The 16,832-nt window shown below is 43.0% G+C and overlaps 1 protein-coding gene across 3 annotated transcripts in view; it reads left to right on the top strand.

Annotated features, from left to right (window-relative positions):
- Positions 1 to 8,855: 8,855 nt before the first annotated feature.
- Positions 8,856 to 16,832, top strand: part of FBXL3 (F-box and leucine rich repeat protein 3) — a 30,621-nt gene continuing 22,644 nt past the window's right edge. The window contains exons 1-4 of one of the 3 annotated variants that reach the window (XM_028497958.2): positions 8,856 to 9,226; positions 10,600 to 10,781; positions 13,638 to 13,989; positions 16,622 to 16,744. In XM_028497958.2, coding sequence (XP_028353759.1) covers positions 10,696 to 10,781; positions 13,638 to 13,989; positions 16,622 to 16,744 — 561 coding nt within the window. In that variant the 5' untranslated portion in view covers positions 8,856 to 9,226; positions 10,600 to 10,695. The remainder of the gene's footprint in view (positions 9,227 to 10,599; positions 10,782 to 13,637; positions 13,990 to 16,621; positions 16,745 to 16,832) is intronic. The other 2 variants (XM_028497957.2, XM_024123124.2) reach the window with 2 other exon arrangements.

Genomic DNA, 16,832 nt, shown 5'->3' with positions numbered 1-16,832 from the left:
CATTTTATGAATAAATACGTTCTGACAAAGCACAGAAGGCAGATGGCTTTGGCATACGTTTGGCTCAAGCATACTGTGCACAAAGGTTTCAAATGCTGTGCAGGATACCAGGCAGGAAACAGCAGAATCACGAGAGCAGATGTGGGGGAATCTGGAAACAAACTCTTTTCCTGTTATATTTTCAGGCCTGGAAAAAGCCATTTTTCTTAAGCAGTTTTCTGGCCAGTCTGTTTAGGTCTAAAACCTCCTTACTCCATCAGTAAGCATATTTGAAAAATATACACAGTTCACTATTAACTTCTCATATACAACGATTACTTATTCACCTTCTTTTTCAGATTTTTCAGCCCAACATCTCTCCCTGGCCACTTTGTCACTGAATTCCACCAGTACCTAGCCACACGTGTTTCTGACAGATGGAACACAGCCTCTTGTTTTCCTGAAAACTGCCAACAGTCCATGAACGGTGCTGAAACAGAAGCCTGGGGCCTTGGCTTCAAGCCCTGATTCTGCCTCGGTTTTGGCTGTGTGACCTGGAGTCAGCCACTAATTCCTTTCAGTCACAACTTCTTGGAAATAATAATCCCTAATCTAAATTAGTTGAGGAGGCATTTACAAAAGTGCTTTATCCCACGTAAAGCATTATTTGAAAGTGAAGGGTAAAGGAGAGAAGAACATTTATTCAACGCCTCCTCAACAGCTGCTGCTGAATTATAAGCATTTTATTTAATTCCCCCAGCAACTCTGTTGCTTCCCCCAAAAGAGCTGCTAGGCAGACAACTGAGTAGGTAAAACGTTATTAATTTCATTTCAGCAGATGACTTTAATCTCATTTCAGCTGCTTAAAGAAGTTAAAGAACTTGCATTAGATGCCAGCTGATCTAATACAGATTTGGCTGGAAAAAACCTGCGATGTGAAACTAGATCTTTCTGTGTCTCAAACCCAAGTTCTTCCTACCCCATCATGCTATTACTATTGCATTACCAGCTGGTCCTATGCAAAGAAGTAACTCCTGAAACGGTAACTGGACACGGGTAGTATGGGCAAGACTGCGAAGGGAACAAGACAGGCTTTGCCTCAAGGACTGTGCAGCGTAGATCGGGAGGGACCCGGCGCCCACCTCCTTCATGGCGGGTGTGGGCAGGGGCTCAGCTGCCAGCCTGCACCTGCCCCCCCAGGGGATCCGCCACAGCGTTGGGTCCAAAGCCACACTCCTCCCCTGCAGCCCTGGCCAGTGACACGGCACGGCAGGGTACCAGGGCCTGGCCGTGGCTGCCCAAAGAAGCGCTCCTTTGTGGGCCATCTGTACACCAGGACTCGGGCTAGCCCAGCCGAGAGAGGTTCCCTGGAGCCGCGCTGCAGTCAGAGCCTTTTCCTGCCCGGCACTCCTCCCCCCGCCCTTGGGTGGATGCCAACCCGCGTGGCAGTCCGAACGCTCCCGGGCCCGCTCAGGCTCCCCACGCCTTGATCTTTCAGAGGCACCGCTCCCAACAGATTTCTTGCACTTCTAACTTTATCTTGGCATAGAGGACTTGGCTGAGTGAAACAGAAGGATAATACGTTTTAAATGACTGACTTAACGGCTGCTTCATTTCACAAGTGACATAAGGGAGCTAAGAAAAAAGTGCATAGGCTATAAAAGAAGTACTGGAGGGAGTTACAGTGAAGAAAAATTATGAAACAAAATCAAAGCCGAGGTTAGAGGGGAGTGTCCAGTAAGTGACTGTATAAACTATGGTTACACATTCTTACATAGTTTCTACAGAGAAGGCCATCAACTTCACAATATGTTAGTTAACAAAGCAGGACAAGAAACATGTTCGGTTAGGACTTACAAAGTCCATTTCCTCAAAAAGAGCAAAGCTGGTATTTCAGCCCAGTCTTGCAGGATGGATACGTTTTGAGAGGGACAAGTGGAAAAGGCATTCCAGGGAGAGAGTGTGGTGAAAACTAAGGTGTTGGTGTGCTCCTCCAAACTAGAAGTAAGCTGTTTTGCTTCATCAATTCATTTAACAAATAGTTGAGCACCCGTTCTATTTCCACTTGACAGTACATGCTCACAAGGAGGGGAGCTGTGTTCCCACTTGCTTAGTAACCATGAGTTACACACAGAAGTTGCCTGATAAGTGAACTGTACAAGTTAGCAAATACATGCAGCACTGGGCCAGGTGCTAGGGATGAGAGGGTCACAGAACACAAATACAGAACCATGTAAGTAACACAATGTTATTAAGAACTATAATCAAAGTTTTCTAAGAATAAGAGAGCATCTGTTGAGGGCTCACAGTGGCCGATCTCTGTGTAATGCCTGGGTATGGTAGGCAGAATAACAGCCCCCCAAATATGGCCACATCCTAATCCCCAGCGGGTGTGAATATGTCACCTTACATGGTAAAAGGGACTCTGCAGATGTAATCAAGGGTACAGACTTGGAGATGGGGAGATTTTCCTGGATTAACCTGGTGGGCTCCATGGGATCGATCACAAGAGTCCTAACATGGGAAACAGGAGGCAAGAAGGTCAAAGTCACGGAAGGAGATGTGGTGACAGAAGCAGAGCTCAGAGATAGAGACTTGAAGACCCTACACTGTTGGCTTTGAAGATGGAGGAAGGGGCCAGGAACCAGGGAATGCAGGCAGCCTCTAGAAGCTGGAAAAGACAAGGAAACATTTTCACGCAGAGCCTCCGGAAGGAATGCAGCTCTGCCATCACCTTGATTTGAGCCCATTTGGACTTCTGACCCCCTGAACTGTGCAATAATAAAGTTGTGTTATTTCAAGCCACTAAGTCTGTGGTAATAAGAAACAAACACAATGGGCTTCACATGCATTATGACATTTTCATCTTCCCACAAACCTATTAACTCTTATTTTCCTTTTGCAGATGAGGCAATTCCAGTCTCACAGAGGTTAAACAGCCCAAGACTTTGTAAAGACCTGGTATCAAAAGACAAAGTATTTAAGATATCTCAATAATTTTTTAAATTGCTTACATATTGAACTGGTGATATTTTGGGATATACTGAGTTAAATAAAATATTTAATATTAAAATTAATTTCACCTATTCCTTTTTAGCTTTTTTAAAATGTGGAGTCTAGAAATTTTAAGTTATATGTATATGGCTTGCATATATTTCTAAATGAACTATCTTGGCCTAGAATCTCCTTCTCAACTGTTTGGATTTTATCACACATCTTTGGATTTTTTTGAGAAAGAGACAGGGGCTTTAGGAAGGTAAGGCAAGAAGCGGGTTAGGCGGTCTGAAAGACACTGCCCTTGGAGAAGTCTCAGGAGGAGTTGATAAAGGTTCTTGTCACAGGTTCTTAAAACAGACTTCTTTCCTTTGAGGAGTCTAGCCCTAGACAGAGTTAAAATTCCAAGAGACAGCCTAAAATGAAGTAGTTTCATTGGGCTAATCTGCCTGAGAGGGAGACGTATGCTGGCGTAACTCAGAGGAGAGAAGTGGGGTTGCTGAGGTAAGATGCCACAGAGGCGTGAGTGTCCTCATCTGCGGAGTTGGAGTGGTGATAATAAGAGCAACGTAGCTAACACTCACTGGGCGTTGACTATGTGCCTGCGACTGACGTACGTGCTTCACGTACGTTAACTCATTCAGTTCTAATGGCAACTCTATGTGGTAGATATAAAATAATAATAATAACATTATCATTATTATTCCATTTTACAGATGAGGAACCCGAAGCACAGAGAAATTCAGTAACTTGTCCATGCTTGCGTATCCAGTAAAGGCAGAACGAGGAGCAAAACCTAAGCCCCCGACCCAGGTGCCAGACCTTCTCCATCCCACTCTGGAGCAGCTTCGACTGAGCAGTGGAGACTTAACGGCTCTCAAGTTTGCAGGACCCCAGAAAGGCCTGAGGAGACGCGAGTTCCTCCTCTTGTGGGGAAACGCCAAACTGGGGGACCTGAAAGGAAAGAGCTTCAGAGAAAGGAGAGGAATTGGGGAAAGAGAAAAAGAGGTCAAAGAGTGGGAAAGAACCTGTGAGCATCCTCCTTATAAAACCATACATCTACAAGGCCCTTCCCTTGTGTGATTCAAAGGGATGACTAAGTTAACACTAAAGGTTCTGTCCCTCGCCAACTCAACTGCTCCTCGGAGAGCTACCTGACCTCAGAAGAGAACTCCATGCATCTTTCTCATACAAGATCTGTGGCTGAGCTGCCCACTTGGAGGGCAGGAAATCCCGCAAAAAGAGGCAGTGGTCAGGCCCACTCATTTTCCTAGAACTCCATCCGAGAGGAGCGTACCCCCAGCCTCCACCCCTGTGTTACTCGGCAGAATCATGCTTGGTTAATGGCAGCTATGGAGAGATGCCACCCCTAGCCCCACTCCCAGACACAGGACACAGCGGGAACAAATTCCATGATCGCCCTTCAGTTAAAAGGAAGCACTGAAGAACCAAGGAGGAGCCTTTCCAGGTCAAGCTCGCACTGGTTGCAAGCAAAAGAAAGCAAATGCAGAGTAACTTCAGCAAGCCAGAAAAAAGGCAATCGCTGGGATACTGCCGGGTCTTTAGAACAGAGGAGGACCACCGCTCGGGCAGTGGTTTCATCTCTCCTCTAGGTCCTCTCTCTGCATCTATCCTGCTCTTCTTCCTTCTCACTGCAGACCACCCTTCTCTGCTTTCCAGACCATGTGGTAGAAAGTGACCACCTATAACCCCTGTGTCTGTATGTTCCCAGTCCAAACACCCAAGGAAGGGACTACTCTCTTTCCTTCCGTATTAATTCCAAATTCCCAGCGGGGAGGCCTGTCTTAACTTGAATGACATGTCCATTTCTGGACCAATCAACTGTGGACAGGGCCTAGGTTCACACGCTACAGGAAACCACTACTAAAACCAAGCAGATGGGGAGGGGCTTCTCCCCAAAAGAGCTACTAGGCGACAACTAAGTGTTCACTACAGATTTCAGTCTTGGGCAGTAGTTGAACACAATGACCTTCTAATTATGATTCTGTCATCTTACCAAATCCTGGTCTTGTGCTTCCCTTGCCAGTTGGATAGACTGCCTGCCTCTCTTCTGCCTAATTCCATTGTTTTCTTCAAGATTCAATTCAAAACTGACCGTGATCAACGAATGAGCTCTGCCCATCTACCTCTATTCTACTCTGCATCTCGTGCCCTCAGCGCTCTTGTATACGACCTTATTAGGAACTTATTAATACATCGCTGTGCAAGTGTTTTCTGTTTCATTGGTGGATGTTATCCGTTTAGACAGCTATAGAAGGACACAGACCTTGTCCCTTTCCTCCTCTGTCACGCCAAGCACCTTGTAGACAGTGGAGGAGAAAGAGGAGGAAGAGGAGGACCACGATAGTTACAGTTTCTTTCTCCTGTTCTATTAACAGATTTCCTGTTTTCTGTGAGGGGGCTCCCCGTTCCTTGTGGGACTTGTGATACTGGTGAATCACAAAAGCACAGGGTTCCTTGTACGATTTGGAGCCTCTGGTCCATAATCAAACTCGCTTATCCCCATTTACCTTTAAGGATTCTCCCCCTCCCGCAACATCTATCTGCCCATCTACTCCCCACGACGGATTTATTTTAGTTGCAACATGGCTCAAATCCGGGACACTACATACACCATGTAATACAAACAGAAGCCCCATCCTGTCATGTTCTTTCACGCTTCAGAGAAACACTTACCGAGCCAGGAACTGTTCCGGGAGCCTAGGATCTTCGAACAAACCAAACTAAGACTCATGTTTTCATGGTGCTTATTATATCCGCGTGGGGACATTACATAACAGACATACAATATGTAATATGCTAGGAGGTGATAACGTGCTGTGATAAAGGAAAAAGAGGTCAAGGGGGCTCCGGAGTGTTATTGTCACTGTTTTGTCCTGGTTTTGTTTATTTTTTGGTTTTGGTAGTACATTGTTGAATTTGATTACCTAATATTTCGTTTTGAATTTTTGCACCTATTTTCATAAGAGAAATGGGGCTTCGGTTTTCCTTTCTTTTCCATATTTGGTTTGGGAGCGATGATTATACTAGCTTCATAAAATGACCTGGGCAGCTTTTCTTCTTCAACCTTTTTCTCAAACAACTTGTAGAAGAAAGGATTAACTCTTACTTGGGAGTCTGGTAGGGCTCACATATAATTCCCTCCGGGTCTAAGCTTATTTGGGAGGAAAGGGCTTTGCCAATTACATCAATGTTTATTGATCTATTCAAATTCTCTACTTCTTCCTGCCAATTTTGGCATTTTATATTTTTCTAGGACTTTACTTGTTTTATCTAGGCTTTCAATTTTATTAGCTAATAATAATTTACAACATACTTTTATTGTTTTAAATACCTATGCTGGCTATATTTGTTCCCCCTTCAAAAAATTTTGTATTTTGTTAATTTGCAACTTTTTTTCCTAATCAATCTGACTAGAGTTGTATCTACTTTATTCACTTTATTTGAACCAGCTTTTGTTTTTGATAATCTTCTCTATTTTTTTTTCCTATTTTGTTGATTCCTGTCCTTGTCTTTATTATTTCTCTTCCAGTTATCTACTACTGCATGACAAACCACTTAACGCCTTACTGGACTGAAACGGGTATTTATTATTATCTCTTGGAGTTCACTGAGCATTGCACTGTGATGCTTTGTTTTCTTCTGACATGGTGACTGGTTCTTCTGGCACACTGTCTGAAGAGTAAGCATCCCAAGAGACCCAAATAAAAGCTGTAAGGTTTCTTAAGACCTAGCCTCAAGTTTTAAAATGTCACTTCTGCCTCATGCTACTGGTGAAACAAATCACCAGGGCAAGCCCATGTTCAAGGGCAAGGGAATTGGACTTCATCTCTCCTTTTTTTTTTTTTTTTTGGCCGTGCCATGTGGCTTGCAGGATCTTAGTTCCCCAACCAGGGATCGAGCCCCCACCCTCTGCAGTGTAAGCACAGAGTCCTAACCACCGGACCGCCAGGGAATTCCCTGGACTTCATCTCTTAATGTGAGAAGCAGCGTTTGACCATACACAAGGTAAGAATAGGTGGTAGCCATCTTGTAAACAACATTATACTATCCTTGATGCTTTGGATTTTTTCTGTTGCTTTTTCTTTTGATTTATTGAGTTAAATATTTGGCTTTTGTTGAATTGTACTTGTTTCTGAGTAACTATATTTAAAATTATGAATTTCACTCTAAGAGTTAGCATAGATGTTTTTCACAAATACTGATATATATGGTATTTTCATTATCATACAAGAGAAATTTTCTTAATCTCTGCACTGGCAATTCCGGCAACCGTGTCCAACAGGGTTGGTAACAAAATATTCTTCGCTGTTGGACCACACTACTCCACCACACCCTCTCCCTTCCCTCCAGACTGATATTGACTAACACAACGGGTAAACTTAAATAGGTATTGAATGATTTTAAAAGAAGCACAAGTTGCTTTTTTCAAAAATGTAAAATAAAATCTTTCAATAACAAGAAAAGGAAAAAAAAGGAAGCGTTAGATAGGCAAGGTGTGCCAAGATCCCATGCTTGCCTTCTTTAGGGAGAGGACAGACTGTAATGAGGAAAAGGGGACTATAATTAGAGTGTGAAAATTTTAATGTGATGTAACATATACTAGTTATGTTTGCTGATTTGGTTTAATGTGTTTTGCTGACCATTTATTCTGTTAACCTAGCTTTCAATAAATGGGCTTGTATTTGACTTGTTTTTTCTTCCTCTTATAATTATCACGGCCTGTCTTCCTATTGTCCTTCGGCATCCAGTCACAGAGGAATCTAAAAAATGTTGCAGTGCAGGTACACATTATGTTGCTAGAGACTTTGTTCCTTGTGACCTGATGATCAGAGAGCCAGGCCCTAACGAAGAACAGTGGAATCTTCCCGCGTTGAATCTTGCTGTCATTTTACACATGGCTTCCTAGCTCAGTTTTGTGGAGGGCTGCCTGGGCTTCACTGCCTTCCAGTCTCTTACACATGGGTCAGATCCTTGAAAAGACATCTATGTTTGGATGAAAAATTACTTTCTTTTTATTTTTGAGGGAGGGAAGGTGCATGATTCAAGTTATGATCTTGCACCTATAAGGACAGTTCTAACTTTAAGAAAACCCAGTATCTCCAAAATCCAAACTTTTAAAACAAGCTAACCAGGTAGCAGTTACAAAGATACCTCTACTTACAAAAGGCTTCACCACAGTTTTCTTTTAAATAGCCACCTACTCCCTTACACTTTCCTCATTGTGTTTCAGAGAGCAACTTACAAATTTCAGGAGTCTACTTCATAAAGGCGATTTTTAAAAAATCACCTGTCATCCCAGCGTTAATACTGTCACCATTCTGCTTTAATTCCCCGCAGTTTTAAAAGACACCTTATGCATACATGATGCATATTATTATGCTATACCTGTCATGGTCTATATGGTGTGTATTATTACAAGCTGTATTTTACCCCCTCGGGTTACGCGCCGCAGGTGTGGCCAACGGAGTTCCCGCCTCGCGCGCGGAGGTGTGTCCGCTGCAGCAGCTACTGTTTATCCTTCGGCCCGAACCAGCTGCTGGGTTACAGCCGGCTCCAGAGACTCGCCCTTCTTTCTTCTCGCTGCTCCACCTCCCTAAACTTCCAGTTTCCCCCGGAGAGAGTCTCTTAGGCATCTAGCTGACGCCAGCACTCCCACCTTCGGTTTCAAGACGAAAAACCCCGAAAAGCCGCAGTCACGTCTCCGGGAGGAAAGCAGCAGAGCCTCCAGCAAGAACCAGGCTACTGAGGCCCCCGGCCGCGGTGGGCGGCGCGCGCTCCCGCGTGGGCGCAGCCTCCTCCCGCCCCCGCCTCGCCCTCCGCGGCCGCGCCGCGGCGGAGACGCACCCGCCCCCCTCAGCGGAGACGCGCCGGGGGAAGCGCGCGGCCGTGAGTGCGGGCGCCATTTTGGACTCGGTGTCTGGCCCGCGGCTCAGGGATCCTACACGGTGGCTGCGGCTCGCTGAAGGCGTCTCTCGCGCGGCGACGAGAGAACCTAGGAGAAGGACGCGGACGGCGCGGGACTGAGAAGGGCGGCTTCTCCCTGGGCAGCCAGAGCCGCAAAGGCGGAGCCGCGTTGGCGCCCGCCCCGGGACCTGCGCCTCGGATGCGGGTGGAGCGCGGGGCGCCGGGGCGGCGGGAGTGCAAGGCGCGGGGCCTCATGTGAGAGCCGCGAGCCAAGCCGCCTCCGGAGCCCGGGGTGGAGTGTGGGGGAAGCCGCCCCCGGCAGCAGGTAACGGCAGAGGGCCCGAGCCCCGGGCCGTAGGCGGGGTCCGGGAGGGTCGGCGACGTGGGCGGGCGGCGGGGCGGGCCGTGGGGCGCGGGGCCCCGGGTGCGCGCGCGCCGCTCCTCGGGAGCGCGGGGCTGGGCGCGGCGTCCGGGCCGCGGACCCTGCTCCGGGGCATTTCCCCTCCGAACCTGCTTCAAAACATGTCAGCAAGGCCTGGTGCGTGCGCGGCGGCGGCCTGCAGCCTCCCCGCGACACCGCCGAGCCTGTCGCCCGGCTTTGTTAACCCTCGGCGGGGGCTGGTGACCGACACCGTTGAGCTTGCGCTCTGTCCGGCTCTTCCCGGTGTCAGCTAAGGCCGTGCTTGTAGCTTGAGAAATGAGGGCCACTAAGATGTCAGAACAGACTGCCCGGGGTAGGGCGCAGCAGAAATGTCAGGCAAAGCCAATCCGTGGAGGTGGCGCGGGAGGAGAGGGCGCCCGGGCCGCGCGTAGCCACGTGGAAAAGTTGGTCAACTTGTGATGAGCAGCTTCGCGCCTGCTTTGAGCAAGAGCACCCCTTTCAGGTGGGGTTGCGGACAGGGATCAGGGAAACAGCCTGTTAAATGATTGGCCTGTATCTCCAAGCTAAGAGATGAGCTGTTTTGTTGCTGATCATGTCCAGTCGAACGGCCCAGATCTTTTAATTAGAGTCATCTTCCTTCTACTCCTGAAATCTTTATAAAAACGCCATCAACTTATAGTATCTACAAATGATCGCTCCTCCACACACTCTGATACCATCTAGTCCTGAGTTAAGCTCTTTGCGCTGTTTTAGTCTTGTGTTCCAGCCAAAGAATGCATATTAATTGTGATATTAGTCAAAGAAGAACATAAATGGAAAGGAAATGTGTTGCCCAAAACAGGCTTTTTTTCTTCTTTTTTTTTTTTTTTTCTTTTCCTGGGGTACGCGGGCCTCTCACTGCTGTGGCCTCTCCCGTTGCGGAGCACAGGCTCCGGACGCGCAGGCTCAGCGGCCATGGCTCACGGGCCCAGCCGCTCCGCGGCATGTGGGATCTTCCCGGACCGGGGCACGAACCCGCGTCCGCTGCATCGGCAGGCGGACTCCCAACCACTGCGCCACCAGGGAAGCCCCAAAACAGGCTTTTTAGAGCTAACTACAAATGGGCTTTTAAAATTACTACCGGTGCAGTGTACTAAAAATACAACGAGGGGCACACGGCTGAGTGTTCTCTTGTGCTGCTCTTCATCTGATGAGCAAGGGCGCTGACTGCTCCTTTCAGAGTGTATGGAAGTGTGAAGAGTAAATTGCCTAAGTCCCTGTGCGGCTCTACGAGGCTGGAGACTTTCCTCATTAGTTTGCCTTTTGGTGCTTCCTAGCAGTGTAAGTCCCTCACCAGATGCTTTTAGTGGCCTAAGTTGCATCGATTATTTGGGGCCTGGAAAAGTTACAGTTTGAACTGAACTGCCGGAGGCATGAAGAGGCCTAGTTCGGGTGCTCTGCAAAATCTAAGAGATGTTGATCATCCAGCTTCTCCTCTGCACTCCTGTTCAAGTGAGAGGTATTTTCACTTTGACTAAAAGTAGGAGATAAGTAATCCATTGAAGTAAACTCTTTGCAGACTGGTGGATGCTCAAAATTGTTTAACTTTCTGTATAGCAGAGCTTCATGTGTAAATAGATTTAATAAAATACTTTTGAAAGCAATGTAAATTTTTGCATGAATAAATGAGATCATCCTGGAAAAAAATTAGACATTAAAATTTTTTCTTAGGTGCCCACTATGAGCTCACATTTTTATGCATAAATGAGGATAATACAGAGACATTTATATTGGCATTTGGTCTTACATTTTTTCTATTGCTTAATATACTGTAATTGACATATTACAGTCATATATGACAATTTACAGACTAGTTCAGCTAGTCATAGACTAGTATGTGCTTAAAATGTACTTTGGTGATCATATGGTGTTAGATATCTAGACCAAGAGATACTTTTCCTCAATGTTGCCTACTTCTTTTTAATATGTCAACGTTTTTCTCCCCTCAACTTGGAAAGGTATTGAAATATACTTTATTTAAAACAAGGCTGCAACAGACAAAAGAAGGTATTTCTTAGGATCAGCAAAGATAATTGTGTAAAAAAGGCTGTCATTTTATTTTTGTTTATATGTCCATATACTTTAAAGTAAAATGAATCATTCTGTCTTTAAGTTGAATAGTTCTGGTTTTAGAAGACTTCTCCAGAAATAGATCAGCATTCTATAATAAGGAGTAGAAATTATAAAGATAACTTCATTATTTTTTGAATCTCTGTATCTCAAAATTCTGAGTAGTTTTAGGTAGTCAGAAGAGAAATTATAAGCCCTGAGTAGCAAACTCTTTATTCTTTGACCCAGATTTTATATGCTAAAATTAAAGTAAGCCTTCAGGATAAGTTAAAGCAGAAAAATGGGTCATAATGACAGTGTTATCTCAACCTCTAGTGAGAATTATTCCTAGGAGAGACTTTTTTTTAATATTAAAGATGACATTGTAGATTATACTGCCTTTTCTCTAAACACATTTTAAAAATGTATTCTTAGATTCAGATGTAAGTTTTAGTCTTCTATAAAACTACCCTCTTGCTATCACCTCTGTCATTCTGTTTTCTCCCTTCCTCTCCCCCTGCACAATATTATATACATCATTTAATTTACTTAACTTAGAGTTGGAAGTAGGAGTAATGAGGAATAGGCGGTTTACTGCACATGTACTAAGACCTCCTGGGCTGATTTTAATGGCATGAAAGCCAGGGTCCTCTGCCATTTTCCTCCAGCCCCTAATCCTCCTTCACAATTTTAGCTAGCTACTAGACAGAGAGTCTGCAGAGACATATTTGGTTAAGAGCCATGCTTGTGTACATTTGTCCCACACGGGAGTCAGAATTCTTACATTCTGATGTGCCAGAAGAAGGGAGCTAGAGCTACAAGCCATCCTTTGTGAAAAAGTTGTGACTCTAAATCCAAACCATACCTTGCCAGAACTGCTCTCTAGAGACAAAAGTATTGCAGGCTCTAAACTAAATAGGGATACCAGTGAGTGGTCTGCAGTTACCCCCATTTAGTTAGAGCCTGCAATATTTATTTTTCCAAATAAATCAAAATGAGACCTTTTATCTGATTACAGTTTAATTCATTGACATTAAAAGAAACGTGTAAAATATAGGGAAGCATACTGGCAAAAAAAATCACCTGTAACCCCACCACTATTATTGTCCCACTATTATTATATAATCCTACTATTATAGTTACTATGTTAATGTGGTAATCTACTTTCAGTGTATGTTTCTTATACATAAGCTTGCGTTCTCATTCTCTCTCATACACACTTCATTTTAAAACAAATCTAGGATCATTCTTTGCCTTCTGGTTGGTAACCTCTGTTGCTTCTTGTGTTGCACTTTAATGTCCTTAATACTAGACTGCTTTCCTATACCTGAGTTCAGCAATCATCGATATCTCCTTTTAAAAGCCCTAATAACTGTTTAATTCCTAACAAGAACCCTGTGTATTTCTGTTATTCCCATTTCACAAACTGAAGCACAGGCAAGTCAAGTAATTTGTTCAAGGCCACATAACCAGTGAGAGGCAGAACCAGGAATTAAACCAGGGAGCTTGATTCCGGAACCCATTCTCTTTAACCGTACTACTATTTTACACAAGAACAACAAAACTACTTTCAAAAAATCAAATGGAATGAAGGTCGTACAAACAGATAGAATAAACACTTAACTCTCATTCAGAAATACAACTTGGATAAAACATTGCAACAGCAAGTGATGTGTTGGAAGAAGCAGCCACATTCCAGGACAAATATGCACAGTGGGGATGAGTTTGCTCATTTTAAGCAGAGATTGGGTCTGGCAGTAACACATATCGCAGGCTGCCCAGTGTCTAGAGCTCTGTTGATTACTTAATTCAGGTCTTCTCTGGAGGTTCCTGGGACTCTGCCATGAATTCAGGAATTCAAATATAGTAGGTATCCTTAGATGACTTTTAAGAAATCTTGAGAAAGTGTCACTGTAGGTTCTCTTTTATATTCCTTCTAGTTGACTGCAACTTTTGAAATATAAATTCTTGGTTTAGCTTCAAAATTATGATCAACTCCCCCCCCCCCAGGTAGTACAGTACAAATGTTTAAAAGCACCTACCAAAGACATAAGTTTGTAAAATGACAGTTGGTCTCTGCTGGCGTTTTTCATTATATTTTGTTTTGACATTCTTCTCCTTGAATTACTGATCCAGTTCTTCCTGCATGTTTCTCTTGGTATTTGTAAGCACATGTATACACATCTCAGTGACAGAAGAATGAATTTTGGATTTATTTCTGTTGAAAAGTTAAGTATAAAAAAAATGATGCATTTTTTCTGAATAGGATGAAACGAGGAGGAGGAAGAGACAGTGACCATAATTCATCAGAAGAAGGTACTGCAGAGAAATCCAAGAAACTGAGGACTACAAATGAGCATTCTCAGACTTGTGATTGGGGTAATCTCCTTCAGGACATTATTCTCCAAGTGTTTAAGTATTTGCCTCTTCTTGACCGGGCTCATGCTTCACAAGTTTGCCGCAACTGGAACCAGGTATTTCACATGCCTGACTTGTGGAGATGTTTTGAATTTGAACTGAATCAGCCAGCTACATCTTATTTGAAAGCAACACATCCAGAGCTGATCAAACAGATTATTAAAAGACATTCAAACCATCTACAATATGTCAGCTTCAAGGTAATAACTTTAAATCCTTCTTTTAAAAATAAAGCATATTTAGTGGCTTTTGTTTCCTAAACCAATACATCTTTTCATGTCTTTAAACTATTGCCTTTTTAGGGAAAGTGCTGAAAGATTTAGAGTAATCGTGTACCTTAGAGGCTATCACAAATAACTATATTGAGCTAAATGATTCCATTTTATTATAAATGTTACTAATTTCTTAAAAGAGTGGAAGCAACCATTAAATAAACAATCATATACCAGAGCTGTCACATTGAATTATTGTGAACAAATTTGAACCAAAAGAAATAATACAGTAAAATAAATAAAAGATGTGGAAATTTTCACTAAAACTTAATTGTTATTTTTATTTAATAAGGACTGAGTTTTGCTTATTGATGGCTCTGTGATATGGAGTCTTTAAAGAAAAAAGAGATACAGAAACTCTATGTAAAAGGTTTGGATGAATATATTTTAGAGAGAAATAGAAAAAGGTACATGGAGGAATGCCAGAGAGAACTGTTTGTTTCTTCACTGCCAGCAGGGACATACTGGAAATTAGGCAGTGATGAGATAAATGAAGAGGGGTGGCTTTTTGAGATGTCCAGAATAGTTTAAGGATCATGGTGGTTTGTATGAGTACAGAGGCTTGTAGTGTTTTGTTTTGGGGTTGAATAATGAAATGTGGGTATGTTCACTAAATCCTTAATACACCTGATAATTATTGTTGAAAAGTAACACATGAATACCTGATTTGCCATATGCAGCTGTTGTTAAACAGGTCACGTTAAACCATATATAGCAATGGTTCTTAACCCAGAGATCCTTGCCAAAACTAAAGTCTTGTCTGCTTCCAAGACTGTCATTCCTTTTAAGATGGGGATTACCTGTTTATTCTCCCATATGTGTCACAAGAGGAGAGAGACCTGGTGTTGGGAATGGTTGGGTGTATTATGGCTGTCTTTCCAGAAAAATGCACAAAGGCACTTAGGCTACCAAGTGTAGGATTCCTAGATTTAGCAAATAAAAATAGGGGATGCCTAGTTAAATTTGAATTTCAGATAATCAATGGATAATTTTCAGTGTAAGTATCCCTGGCATTATTTGGGACATACTTAATACTTATTTAATTGGATGTCCTGGATGTTATGTTGCAACTCTAACTGAGGGCAAGGGTTGGGGAATAGTGGGAGGATAGAACAAACAGAAATCCAGGAACTCCTTATGTGTTGTCCCTCTCCGCCTGCCAATGAGGAAACCTGAAGAGCCTTCCCCTCGGTTTCAGTCATCTTTGAGTTGTCTAAAATTGTTCTTATGGTAAATCCTTTGAAAAGATGGGTATAATACATTAGTCTCCTAGGTCTAAAGACCAGTTCCATCAAGTGGATTGGCTGGGTGACAACTTGTGACACAATTCAGCTGTATCCAACATGTGTAACCTTCACAAAACCATTTGTCCTATAAGTTTAAACATTTTTATTAGGGATTGTTTATTTTTCTGAGGAAATTTCTGATTTGTAGAAAGAGCCACATCCCAGGATTCTTCTGAGCTCTCCTGATAATATTTGTGTTTAATTCATCACTGACCGTAGGCCAGAATCTTATAGTCAGAGTTATCAGTGTAGAACAGTGGTTCTCAAATTTTATGTGCATCAGAAATGCCTGGAGTGCTTTTACTAAGACAAAGATTGCTGAGTTCCAGTGCTCTGTTACTGATTCGGATAGTCTGGATTGGGCATGAGAATGTGCATTTCTAACAAGTCCCCAGCTGATGCTGCTGGTCCAGAACCACAGCAGTTCTCAAAAGAACCACTGGTGTAGAGAAACTTAGCCAAAGGGTGGGATTGAAAATAGTTCTGAAACTGTGTAATCTAAATCGGTATATCAGTTTTACAACGAGCTCTTCAGGACATTTTTGGGTTAAGGTAATGTACGTCAATCTGGAAATTAAAGGAATATTACTTTTAACTACTCTAAGATGCTTTTTAGCCCAGGGAACAGCTTCCTTTTTGATAGAAGAGCTCCTTCTTATATCCTTAAGGAGTTTTTTGGCCATATTTCCCTTCCCCCAGGAAATGTCTATGCAAAAGAGTGCATGGGAGTAGCCACTTCTCCTTTGGTTCAGATTTTCATGCTTGACTAGTTGGACGCCCTCATTTTACTTCACATTCATCTTTCAATTAATAACATTAATGGTAAATCCCAGGTTGTGATTCACTGGAACCTTCTGAGTAAATACTCATTCAGTTTGTTTTGAAGCATTTGTACCATAGCCACTGTATTTACATGTATGATCTGATCCACTGCCAAATATATAATTATTTTTCAAAGATTGTAAGTTCATATTTCCATTATGTTATATAGTCCGTTTGGAATAAATCAACTTAAAAGCCAAGTCTTTTTAACATTAAATAGGTATCTTATAATAGTGAAAGTCAGGTCTTGACAACTGCCCTTACAATTTTTCAGGGAGATTCAGAGAAGGTTGACATTGTATGTGACGGTAGATGATTGAAAGGATAAATATTAATTCTTTAAATTATAATGCAATAAACTAATAACTGTATTTCTTACTTTTGTAAAGTTAAAAAATATGCACGGAGAAATGCGACCATATTCATGTGTAAAGGATGTTTTCTTTTCCCAGGTGGACAGCAGCAAAGAATCAGCTGAAGCAGCTTGTGATATATTATCACAGCTTGTGAATTGCTCTTTAAAAACACTTGGACTTATTTCAACTGCTCGGCCAAGCTTTATGGATTTACCAAAGGTATCTGCTGGTTTTGTTTTATTAGCTTTTACTGAGAAATCCAGTGAAACCCTACCCATTTCTTGTACTGATAATGAGAATGTAAGAA

The sequence above is a fragment of the Physeter macrocephalus genome, chromosome 13 (assembly GCF_002837175.3).
Source record: "Physeter macrocephalus isolate SW-GA chromosome 13, ASM283717v5, whole genome shotgun sequence".
Lineage (NCBI taxonomy): Eukaryota > Metazoa > Chordata > Mammalia > Artiodactyla > Physeteridae > Physeter > Physeter macrocephalus.
This window is presented reverse-complemented; position numbering and strand designations above follow the sequence as displayed.